The sequence below is a fragment of the Mandrillus leucophaeus genome, unplaced genomic scaffold, assembly GCF_000951045.1.
Source record: "Mandrillus leucophaeus isolate KB7577 unplaced genomic scaffold, Mleu.le_1.0 Scaffold83, whole genome shotgun sequence".
Classification (NCBI taxonomy): Eukaryota; Metazoa; Chordata; class Mammalia; order Primates; family Cercopithecidae; genus Mandrillus; species Mandrillus leucophaeus.
In genome coordinates, this window is record NW_012109030.1 from 181,746 (window position 1) to 194,105 (window position 12,360).

General features: G+C 36.3%; 1 protein-coding gene across 1 annotated transcript in view; it reads left to right on the top strand.

The window, feature by feature from the left end:
* Positions 1 to 12,360, top strand: part of ST8SIA6 (ST8 alpha-N-acetyl-neuraminide alpha-2,8-sialyltransferase 6) — a gene marked incomplete at its 5' end in the record, with an annotated part of 143,284 nt that overhangs the window by 129,195 nt on the left and 1,729 nt on the right. Inside the window, 3 exons of the mRNA XM_011968148.1 lie at positions 3,142 to 3,286; positions 7,629 to 7,741; positions 11,457 to 11,549. Of these exons, the coding sequence (XP_011823538.1) occupies positions 3,142 to 3,286; positions 7,629 to 7,741; positions 11,457 to 11,549 (351 nt within the window). The remainder of the gene's footprint in view (positions 1 to 3,141; positions 3,287 to 7,628; positions 7,742 to 11,456; positions 11,550 to 12,360) is intronic.

Sequence of the window (12,360 nt, forward strand, 5' to 3'; positions counted from 1 at the left end):
TGGAGAATTGAAGAAATGAAATATGAATTCTAGGTAGTTCTGCATGCATCTGCCAGAGGTTGGGGGTTAACTCAGATGATCCTTGAAAGCACTTCCTAGGTCTACATTCTAATAATAATGTTTCACTCCATGGTAATCATTTTGAAATGTAGCTTGGTATTAATTTATGCTTCTCTGGGCTTTCTATAAGGAATGGCAACTTTAAATTTGCCTCAGTTAAAAATTCACTGTATTAGATATTTCTTTTTTTATTGGACTTATAATAAATGATTATGTATTGTTTTAGTGACTGTGATACTCTTCTTAACTTAGTTTCTGTATTTTATAATTATTATAAAATTAAAATGAATCCTCTCATTTTTTGTTTTTAGTGTTATAACAGTATTATCAGAAGAAACTTTGTATTTTTAAAAATGTTACATTCATGAGCATTTTCTATTGATAAGAAGGTTCCTACCTGAGTATAAGTATGTTTAACTGCTTTGCCATTGATCTTGCCAAGTCACCATGCTACGATCCAGGGCCAGTTAGAAGTCTAGTGAGATTAAAAAAAAAAAAAAAACTACCAGGTGCAGTGGCTCACTCCTGTAATCCCAACACTTTGGGAGGCTGAGAGCGCAGATTACTTGAGGCCAGGAGTTCAAGACCAGCCTGGCCAACATGGTTGGACCCTGTCTTTACTAAAAATACAAAAATTAGCTGGGCATGGTAGCAGGTGCCTATAGTCCCAGCTACTCAGGAGGCTGAGGCAGGAGAATTCCTTGAACCTGGGAAACAGAATTTGCATTGAGCTAGATTGTGCCACTGCACTCCAGCCTGAGGGACAGGGCAAGACTCTGTCAAAAAAAAAAAAAAAATTGGCTTTTGTTGCAATTGCTTTTAATGTTTTTGTCATGAAGTATTTGCCCACGCCTATATCCTGAATGGTATTGCCTAGATTTTCTTCTAGGGTTTTTATGGTTTTGGGTTTTACATTTAAGTCTTTAATCCACCTTGAGTTAATTTTTGTATAAGGTGTAAGGAAGGGGTCCAGTTTCCGTTTTCTGTATATGGCTAGCCAGTTTTCCTGGCACCAGTTATTAAATAGGGAATCCTTTCCCCATTGCTTGTGTTTGTCAGGTTTTTTGAAGATCAAATGGTTATAGATGTGTGGTGTTATTTCTGAGGCCTCTATTCTATTCCATTGGTCTATATATCTGTTTTGGTACCAGTACCAGGCTGTTTTGGTTACTTTAGCCTTGCAGTGTGAAGTCAGGTAGCATGATGCCTCCAGCTTTGTTCTTTTTGCTTAGGACTGTCTTGGCTATATGGGCTCTTTTTTGGTTCCATATGAAATTTAAATTAGTTCTTTTGAAGATTGTCAGTGGTAGTTTGATGGGAATAGCATTGACTCTATTAATTATTTTGAGCAGTATGGCCATTTTCACAATATTGAGTGTTTCTATCCATGAGGATGTAATGTTTTGTCATTTGTTTGTGTTCTCTGTTATTTCCTTGAGCAGTGGTTTGTAGTTCTCCTTGAAGAGGTCCTTCACCTCCCTTGTAAGCTATATTCCTAGGTATTTTATTCTCTTTGTGGCAGTTGTGAATGGGAGCTCATTCATGATTTGGCTCTCTGCTTGTCTATTGTGCGTGTATAGAAATCCTTGTAATTTTTGCACATGATTTTAAACTACAGAGCTTCTGCAGAGCATCAGAGTGAACAGGCAACCTACAGAATGGGATTTTTGCAAACTACCCATCTGACAAAGGTCTGATATCCAGGATCTACAAGAAATTTAAACAAATGTACAAGAAAAATGAAACAACCCCAGGATGTGAACAGACACTTCTCAAGACATTTATGCAGCCAACAAACATGAAAAAAAGCTCATCATCAATGGTCACTAGAGAATGCAAATCAAAACCACAATCAAATACCATCTCACACCAGTCAGAATGGCAATTGTTAAAAAGTCAAGAAATAGCACATTGGGAGGCTGAGGCAGGCAGATCACTTGAGGTCAATAGTTCGAGACCAGTCTGGCCAACATGGTGAAACCCTCTCCCTACTAAAAAAAATTAGCAAGGCCTGGGTGGTGCACACTTGTAATCCCAGGTACTCAGGAGGCTGAGGCAGGAGAATCGCCTGAATCCAGGAGGTAGAGGTTGCAGTGAACCTGAGATCATGCCACTGCACTCCAGTGTGAGAGAGAGTGAGACTCTGTCTCAAAAAATAAAAAAATAAAGTCAAGAAATAGATGCAGTTGAGGCTGTAGAGAAATAGGAACACTTTTACACTGTTGGTGGGAATGTAAGTTAATTCAACCATTGTGGAAGACAGTGTGACGACTCCCCAAGGATCTAGAACCAGAAATACCATTTGACCCAGCAATCCCATTACTGGGTATATAGTTAAAGAAATATAAATCATTCTACTATAAAGGCACATGTACATGTATGTTTATTGCATCACTGTTTACAATAGCAAAGACATGGAACCAACGCAAATGCCCATCAATGATAGACTGGACAAAGAAAATATGGCACATATACACCATTGAATACTATGCAGCCATAAAAAGGAATGAGATCATGTCCTTTGCAGGGACAGGGATGAAGTTGGAAGCCATCATCCTCAGCAAACTAACACAGAAACAGAAAACCAAACACCAGATGTTCTCACTCATAAGTGGGAGTTGAACAATGAGAACACATGGACACAGGGAAGGGAACATCTCACACTGGTACCTGTTGGGGGTAAGGGGAGGACAAATATCTAATGCATGTGGGGCTTAAAACCTAGATGATGGGTTAATAGGTGCAGCAAATGACCATGGCACATACATACCTATGTAACAAACCTCCTTGTCTGCATATGTATCCTGGAATTTAAAGTAAAATAAACAAAATTAAAAAGAAATTAAGATTAAAGGAAAGACCAAAAAAAAAAAAAAAAAAAGGAAGTAAGAAAGAGAGTCAGTCCCAATCCTTAAGGGATTTAGAGCCTGGAGGAAAAATAACAAAGTCATCTTTGTGAATAATCATCTTCTTTTTGAAAGTCAGTCTGACAAAATCCTCTTTTGCATCATCCATTGTGGTGTCTATTTTCAGTTTCTTAATCTTATACCTTGGCTTCCTTTTTATTCTTTTCCTTTGCAGAGCAAAACTTGCTTCCTGCTGTGATGCTGTTCAAAACTTTGTTGTTTCTCAGAATAACACTCCAGTTGGGACTAACATGAGTTACGAGGTGGAAAGCAAAAAGAAAATCCCAATTAAAAAGAACATTTTTCATATGTTTCCAGTGGTGAGTAAAGATTTGTGGTGGGTTATTTGTGTTACCATTCCAGGTGAATTTTCTTTTACTTTAAGCTGTAACTTACAATTATGATGGAATTAATTAAAATACCATATTGTTATGTTGTATAAAATTTGGATAGTGGGCCATTTTTTAAAAGGGCCGTTTTGAATGCAGTGTGGCTCTGTACGGAAGGATTATTTATATCTTAAATGATAAGCTCTTCCAGTCCTGAGTCTTCCAGACTCTTCTTCGAATGAGATGAGACGCTTGGGCTTCCTGCTTAGTAATCACTGAGGCGTGTGAAGACGGCCATTTTTCACCTCAAATAAGATTCTTCCAGTTGTCAGTTATGGTGACTAAATCAATTCCTTCACAAGGAACGGTGCGTTTATGTGGCTCATCTTTGGGAAGTAAATAGGTGAGGATTTATAGTCAATAAACGTACCCACCATAAGATAGAGATTGTTGTCTGCTGTGTTCACTGATATATCCCAAACCCCGAGAACATTTCCCAGTACATATATGCACTCACTACCTATTTGTAAAATTAGAAGAATGAGTAATGATAGGATAAAAAAGCCACTTCACACAGTGAGGAGAAACTCGACCCTTAATACAGATCCTCACGGGGAAATTTTGGTTCTGAGGAACATAAACATCTCATTGCTTCTAAACAAACGCTCTCCAGCATCTTTCTATGATTCCATGACAAAGCAATTAGACCATGTCAAGGTGGTCAAAATGGGATTCCTCTACATATACAGTACACTAACTGTAGGATATGAGATTCTTACAGTTTTCTTTTGTTGGAACTTTGACCTCTTTCAGCTAATTTTTGTTGCTTATGTAAGTTGTTCCAATTTTTTTTTATGTTAGGATTCAGAGGAAGAATAACTTGTTGAGTATGAGTGAGAAATAAATAGAAAATGATAGAGAAAAAATACTGTATATTTTCTGGAAGAAAAAGGGGACAAAAAATATACTCATAAAGCATTCTCATGATGCTCTGAAATGACCAGTGATTGAAAAGATGATAAAGAAAGAGTATTTATCTTTCCTATCAGGGAAAGCCTTGGAAAGTTTGAAAGTGAACCCTTTCACTCATTCATCCATTCAGGTTTTGCCAGTGTCTGCCATGTTTTCCACTGACCAGAACAGAGGAGCAGCAACTACTTTACCCTCATTTGACCCTTTGAAAGGATTAACTTAATATAGGCCTGATAATTATGTATGCCACTGGGAACTGCATCCACTTTCCAAATTTATACTTTTTTTTTTTTTTTTTTAAACTGAGGAGAGGAAATTCTGCAGTCAATACAGCACCAATTGCAGCGCCAGGTCCCATTTTTTTGTGTTGCTCCAGCTTCTCCTTTCATGGATGGGGCTCGTGGTGGAGATGTCCTCTTTGCCACTTTGCTTTACTCTGCCCTTCTGCTTGCAACTCTCCGGAACGAACTGCTGGGCACAAAAGAAGATTGCATTAAGTGTTTTGATGAAATGATGTGGAGCCACTTCCTCCACAAACTTTGCTAAGTTACTTGCAGAGAAAAAAACCAAAACTTGATTTTCAACCAGAGTGGGCAATGAGCAGGCAGTGGAGTGTGCAAATTTGCATTTTCTTAGGAGGTTTATTTAAGGAAATGTTGAGGTTTGTAATTTATTTAAATTCATATGGAACATGAGATACTAAAGCATATAGATGTTTTCCTCCCAGTTGACCAAGAAACCAGAGAAAAACATTCATTATTGTGAGTGCATAATTTGAGATATGTTTCCTTCAGTAATCTTTTCTATTTTATACCATAAAGAGCCTATTTGCATTTTTGCATCCTACCCTATCTGTAAAATTCAGAATTTATGGTGGCACCATTATGTAGATACTGGCTGAAGACATCTTGTGCTAGAAGTTCAGTGACGTGAAATAGCCTGAGGTATCTGGGAACCATTCATTTAAGAGCCAATCACTCTGCTAGCCATTGCAGATATAACAAGGAATAAGATACATAATTATACATCATTAAGTTATCATTTTAATCCATGGAATTGTGAGAAATGATAATGTGTAGTGGTTTAGAGCAGGTACTCTGGGGCAAACTGGGTTCCTATCCCAGTTCTGCCACTTTCTGTCTGTTACTTGGACTCATGCCTCCATTTTCCCATCTGTAAAATACTCAAAAGGTTGCTGTGTAGGTTAAATGTGCTAATAAAGTATGTATTTGAAATAGTGCCTCTTGCTTAAAAAGCGCAATATGACTTTTACGTTTCAAAGACAAACCTACAAAGAGAGTTGTACTGAAACTGAGTTTCTTTGCTAGTTGGGCAGCTCCCAGAGCCAGCATCAGGGGCAGACAGCAGTCACGGTGGTTCTGGGGCATCTTCTGTCACTCTGGGCTGCTCAGAACCACGTCGGCCCTGGACTGTTGCCCGTGGGGCTGGTAAACTGACTTTGGCAAGTTTGACATGCCTTGATTTTGTAACCTTTGCCAAATTCAGTGGCGTCAATACCCCCATCCTGGACACTTTTTAGTGACCAATGGTTTAAAAAACCAACTCACAAAATTCCTGAATATTTACCAGTGGCCCCTTCAATGCTTACAGGCCAGGGTCACTTTCGTTCTACGCACGTGCAGTCAATTAATTACTGTGATACCGGTTTTGCAAAAGAAATAAGATTTATTCACAAAGCCACCTTTCTGTGTGAAGGGTAAAGAGCTTGTTGAAGTGTGTGAAGTGTGTGTGTGAAGTGTGTGTGTGTGTGTGAAGGTGGGAGAGCTTGTTGAAGGCCATGAGATGGATATTGAAAGCTGTGCACATTGCACTACACAAGATCGGGAGGGAAAAATGAGAGGAAATTAAAAATAATAAACAGCCTCTCTGCTCTCAAGGACTTACACCTTAATCCTACAGACAAATTCGGTAGATCAGGACCTCGTCACTGGGAAGCATGAGCTGGCACCCCGACTGTGGGCTCAAGGTCACATTATTACTTTGTGGAAGGTGACCAGGAAAGGGGAAGTACGCCATTGAATCGAAAAGTTAGATTTCGAGACTGCAGAAAACTTGGGGAAAATAGGAAACCTTCTGGGGTAAGCAGGCCGGGTCCTAAAAGGAATAAAAAAGATTCAGGTCTTGGAAATTAATGTGAAATATGTCAGTCCAGTTGGTAGACCTCCCTGAAGCACACTGGCTGGTCATTCGCAGAGACGGCAGGCATAAATCTAATGCCTTACTGAGCTTGAAGGTCTAACTATTTAAGAAGCACAGGAAATTTTTGCTAAATCACCTATTAATTTTATGCCTTAGAATAGATTTAATGCTGCTTCCAAATTTCTTTATTTTCTCTTTCTTGCTGAAAATGTCCTTGTGTATCAGAAAGGCAGAATATGGGATTTTGCCATTCTAATTTTTTTCCTTAATTATGTGATGAAAAATACATGATACTGTATTTTGTATTATTACTTTATGCTGTGTATTCTATGCTATTTCTCTCAAGAGAAATGAAACTTAGGTTCACATAATGATTTATTTTATTTTATTTTACTTATACTTTTTTTTTTTTAATTTAAGAAACAGGGTTTTTCTCTGTCGCCCAGGCTGGAGGGCAGTGGTGCAATCACGGCTCACTGCAGCCTGGAACTCCTAGGTTCAAATGATTCCCTTACCTCAGCCTCCCAAGCAGCAAAGACTACTGGTGCTCTTCACCAAACTCAGCCAATTTTTCTACTTTTTGTAGAGACAGGATCTTGCTTTGTTGCCCAGGCCCATCTTAAACTCTTGGCCTCAAGTGACCCTCTCACCTCAGCCTCCCAAAGTGCTGGGATTACAGATGCGAGCGACTGCACCCGGCTGGTTTTTTGTTGTTGTTGTTTTGTTTTGTTTTTGAGACGGAGTCTCATTCTATTGCCCAGGCTGGAGTGCAGTGGTGCCATCTTGGCTCACTGCACCCTCCGCCTCCTGGGTTCAAGCAATTCTCTGCCTCAGTCTCGAGTAGTTGGAATTACAGGTGCCCACCACCACGCCCAGCTAATTATTATTATTTGTTTTCTATTTTTTGTAGAGTCGGGGTTTCACCATCTTGGCCAGGCTGGTCTTGAACTCCTGACCTTGTGATCCACCTGCCTTGGCCTCCCAAAGTGCTGGGATTACAAGTATGAGCCACTGCACCCAGCCCCAGCTGATTTTTTATACTAAGTCATAGTAAGTTGATTAGCAAACTGGGCTGCTGCTTTTTCTTGTTCTTATTCTTCTCCTTAGCATGTATAAAAAGTTAAGTCACTAGAATTAAGCTGTTGTCTATGGTTCTAAAATTAATGGTATTTCATGGTAGTTTTCCACTTTCTCCTGCTAGTCCCAGCCTTTTGTGGAGTACCCTTATAATCAGTGTGCCGTGGTCGGAAATGGGGGAATTCTGAATAAGTCTCTCTGTGGAGCTGAAATAGATAAATCCGACTTCGTTTTTAGGTAAGATCTGTCGAATTGGTTTCTTTGAAACAAAAGATCAGCTGGGTATTTCAGAGGGGGACAGTGTAAAGATATCCTTTGTATATTTTCACCTTTGAACTCTGTTACAAAAGTCTACTAATTACCCAGAAAGTTTTTCCTGAAGTGTTATATGGCTCATGAGATCCTCAGAATGTCAATACCAGAAGAATCAAAATGTGCTATATTTATATATGTTCAGGAAACCCCGGGTGAAGTTGTGGTGAAAGAGGGTTTGGTACTGCAGGAACTTTCAGAGCGTTCAGCGTGTTCATGGGTACCTTGGCTACCTTGGGAGGACTCCGGAGGGCAGCATGTCCCAGACGCACCTGACCTTGAAGATCTTTTTTTATTTGTTTGTTTGTTTTTGTTTAACAGAGCATTTCAAGGATGTTTTGTTCTTAGACAACACTTGGGAAAATGCTGATCAAGACGTTTTACAGCCACACAAACTATATCATTATTTCGTTTTCTGGCTTGCAATTTAAAAAACAAATTTGTACTGCTTCTAAGTTCTGGTCTTTTAAAATGTTTTCCATCTGAGTGTCAGTTAGCATGCAAAAATAGAAACAAAATGGGTTTCATGCGTTCCTTGTACTCAGAAGCCATACCAAAGCATCTCCACTCTCTCAGTGTAATGGAAAGGTAATTCATCCGTCTGAGGATGGGTTTCAATTGAAATGCACCTTTTTCAGGAGTAAGTGGAAGTCTGATTCTTCCTGTTTTAGGAGCACTGATTTCATACATCAGAGGAGATGCTTTGATCCTTCTTGATTTAATGCTGCCCTTTTAAGCAATTGAAAAAGAAACACGGTTTCTAGTAAACAGCTCCCTCCCAATTTTAATCTCATTTTTAAATTTTGTGCTGAAGGTAATCATAAAGCCACAATAGACCTGACAGTGCAACAATTTTTGAATGTGGTCTTCCTGATTGGTGTTAAAATGGCCAATAGCTGAATGGTTTACCCATTTTGTTCAAGTACTCAGTGTGAAAAAGCCATAAGGAAGATAATTCTTCTTGCTGTAGATTTTTTATAGGCTTAAAATTCCCGAAACATCTGTGATGAGGATGAGGCCTAAACATTCATTATACTTTATAGCAAGTATAGGCAATACAATAAGTTTTGATTTAAAACCCAGAAGAAAAATATCTCAGCAGATATTTCATTTATAATTCTAAAATAACTGTCTGTTTCCTAGATTCCACATTTGCTGATGTCAGGTATTTTCTTGAATATAGAATTTCCTTTAAAGCTAGCCATTTGAACTGAAAGGCAAAATGAGGGCTGAATGTGTTTGGTGTCATTAAAATATATTTAATTTTTTTAAGCCTGTACTTATTTTGATGCTGCATGTTGATAGTTCATAAAGCAAACTTTTATTTTTCATTTCAAAAGATTTGGAGCTATGAATTAAGTGTGTGAGGAGCAAAAATAGGCAATGACTATATATACTATTGCTATATATGACTATACTAGTATATATACACATATATATTACAGTAGTAATATATTTAATCACATATATGCTGTAGTATACTGTAATACATATAATCTAGTACTATTTATATATTACATATTATACACATGTATAATAAATATATAATACTGTATTATATATAGTATATAATATATTGTATATTGTATAATATGCAATATATAATAGTATATTGTATACTATATAATACAGTATTATATGTAATATATATTACATATGTACGTATTATATAACATATGCATACATATTATACATCTATAATAACATAGATACATATATTTTGTATAAAATTAACAGGATATATAATTATATATAATGTATACACGTATTACGTATTATATATACATATTATATAATAAATAAAAGTATATAACAGTATTATGTGTTATATATGTATAATATGGATATACATTATAAGTTTACATGTTATATATGCATGTTATATATAATACACATGCATATTACATATTACATATTATATATACATGTTATATAATATGAGTATTGCATAAATTATGCATATACATATATAACATATAATGCTGTTATATAATTTAAATGTAATATATATGTATATACGTATAATACATACCATGACTTATACTACTGTTTGTGTGTGTGTGTGTTTGTGTGTGTCTGTGTGTGTGTGTATAGTCTATATTCAGGAAAGTACCTGGCATCAGCAAAAGTAGAATCTAGAAACATGGGCATTTATTTTAGACTCATAAATTAAATATATACTGAGATATTTTTCTTTTAAGTTTTAAGCCAAAACTGATTGTATTTCCTCTATAAAATACCCCTCTCTATGATATTCTACTAGAAATCACTTCTGATTATTCAAAAGAATATGAGACTGTTCTAGAAAGGACATTTGTTATGGGAGGCCCACTAGCGAGGTCACTTTTATGCCCTAGTACCTATGATTAATCTTTATCATTTAATATTTATTAGTAATATTTGATTCATATTTATTTTACCAAGGTGCGGTATTTATTTTATTTTCTGACATAGCTTTCATATCAATGAGGGAAATTCGTGTTTCATTCATTCATGTGTTTTACAGGACATGGTACGGCTCATTTCACCTTCAGTCATGTTATAGACCACATCAATTTTGAACAGCCTTCTTTAGGAAGCACTCAAAGATGCTCCCTTCTTATGTTTAGCCTTACTACTTGAAATTCAGTAAATGATCTTTAGAAAGTCATAACCAATTTTTCCTTTTTTGTGACAAGAATATAATTACTCAAAATTAGAATTCTTAATTTGTTTTCCAATTTGAAAGCAAATTAGTACTCAAAGGAAGATGAGAACATCAGTATGAAAACATCACTATAAGAACATTAGGATTTTATTTATTAACACCGTAATTTGGTGACAAAACTATCTACATGGGAATCGGGAGGTTTTGATTTTTTAATGTAGTCTTTGCTTCTGGTAGACGGTATAACTTTAGTCACAGTACATCAAGGTTTTAAGAATATGCAAATTGGTGATCATACCACTATGGGAACATAATCAATAGAAATAATATAAATAACAATTTTAATAAAAGGATTGGGAACTCTTCTAAATTTAGACAAGGTGTAATTGTCATTTCTGGTTTTGATACTTATAAAAGTGATTATCCATATTGAAAGCATTGATCAAATTTGTATATTTTAGCTGGGCACAGTGGCTCACACCTGTTATCCCGACACTTGGGGAGGCCAAGGCAGGTGGATCACTTGAGGTCATGGGTTCAAGACAAGCCTGGCCAACATGGTGATACCCTATCACTACTAAAAATACAGAAATTAGCTGGGTGCATGCCTTTAGTCCCAGCTACTCAGGGGGTTGAGGCAGAAGAATTGCTTGAACCCAAGAGGCGGAGGTTGCAGTGAGCCCAGATAGCACCACTGCACTCCAGCCTAGGCAACAGAGTGAGACTCTGTCTCAAAAAAAAAAAAAAAAGTGTGTATTTTATACAACATTGAAATGTCAGCTAAGAACTGAGTAATTAGTAAAGTAAATAATTTAAAATAGAAACTAGATGGATTCTGAGGGTCTCTTAATAGCAATGATTTCTCCAACATAAGGACAATTATTTTATAGATATATGTGTGTGTGTGTGTGTGTGCACGCGCACGCATATGTGTGTATACAATTTTTTTTCTACAAGTTCTATTTTGAAAATGATTTTCTTTTCAAATTTCAGGTGTAACCTCCCCCCAACCACAGGAGATGTTAGTAAAGATGTTGGCAGTAAAACAAATCTTGTGACTATAAATCCTAGTATCATAACTCTGAAGTAAGTAGCTGCAAGTTACATAACTGATCAAGAACATTTTTCCATTGTTCAATATGTTTCTCAGCTTAAGCACTAATCTTGTTGCTGAGACTGACTTGCAATACAGGTGGAATGAATTTTTGGAAAAATATATAAGAATTCATTTGCAAATTGTGGCATTCTATCAAGGGTGTTGTTCATAAGAGTTATGACTCAGTTGTACTTCCAATGTCATAAGCTAATCAAATCATATTTATTTCTTCATCTCTTTTAACAATAATGAAGCCACTTTTTTCCATTTTCTTTTAGAGCGTTAGCATTACTCTTCTATCTTGGTAGCACTTTCTTGATAAAACTTACTCTATTTAGAAACTTCAGAGAGTTAGCGCTAAGACAACTTGGCAAAATACAGTTATCACGTTGGAGAGTTTATTACTAAAAAATAATTACCATCTTTCATTTATGCAACATAACTACCATAAAATTGTTGGTTAATAAATAATCTTATACAAAGTTTTTACTCCATTATTTTCATCAAAAGTAACTGATAAGCATTAGTAATAGAATGTTTGTGCTAATAGTTATAGCATCTCTTGAAATAAAGTAAAATAAATATTGAACTTGCCTTTCAAAGCATATTTTCTAAACACTCACAATTATACTTACAAGGATACTAAGTTATTTAAATCATACGTATAGTTACTACAATGTGTGGAGGAAATTTTCAAAAATAATCTATATGTATATCTATATTTGCATTTAGATATTTTAAGTCTTCCTTCCTTCCTTCCTTTCTTCCTTCCTTCCTTCCTCCCTCCCTCCCTCCCTCCAT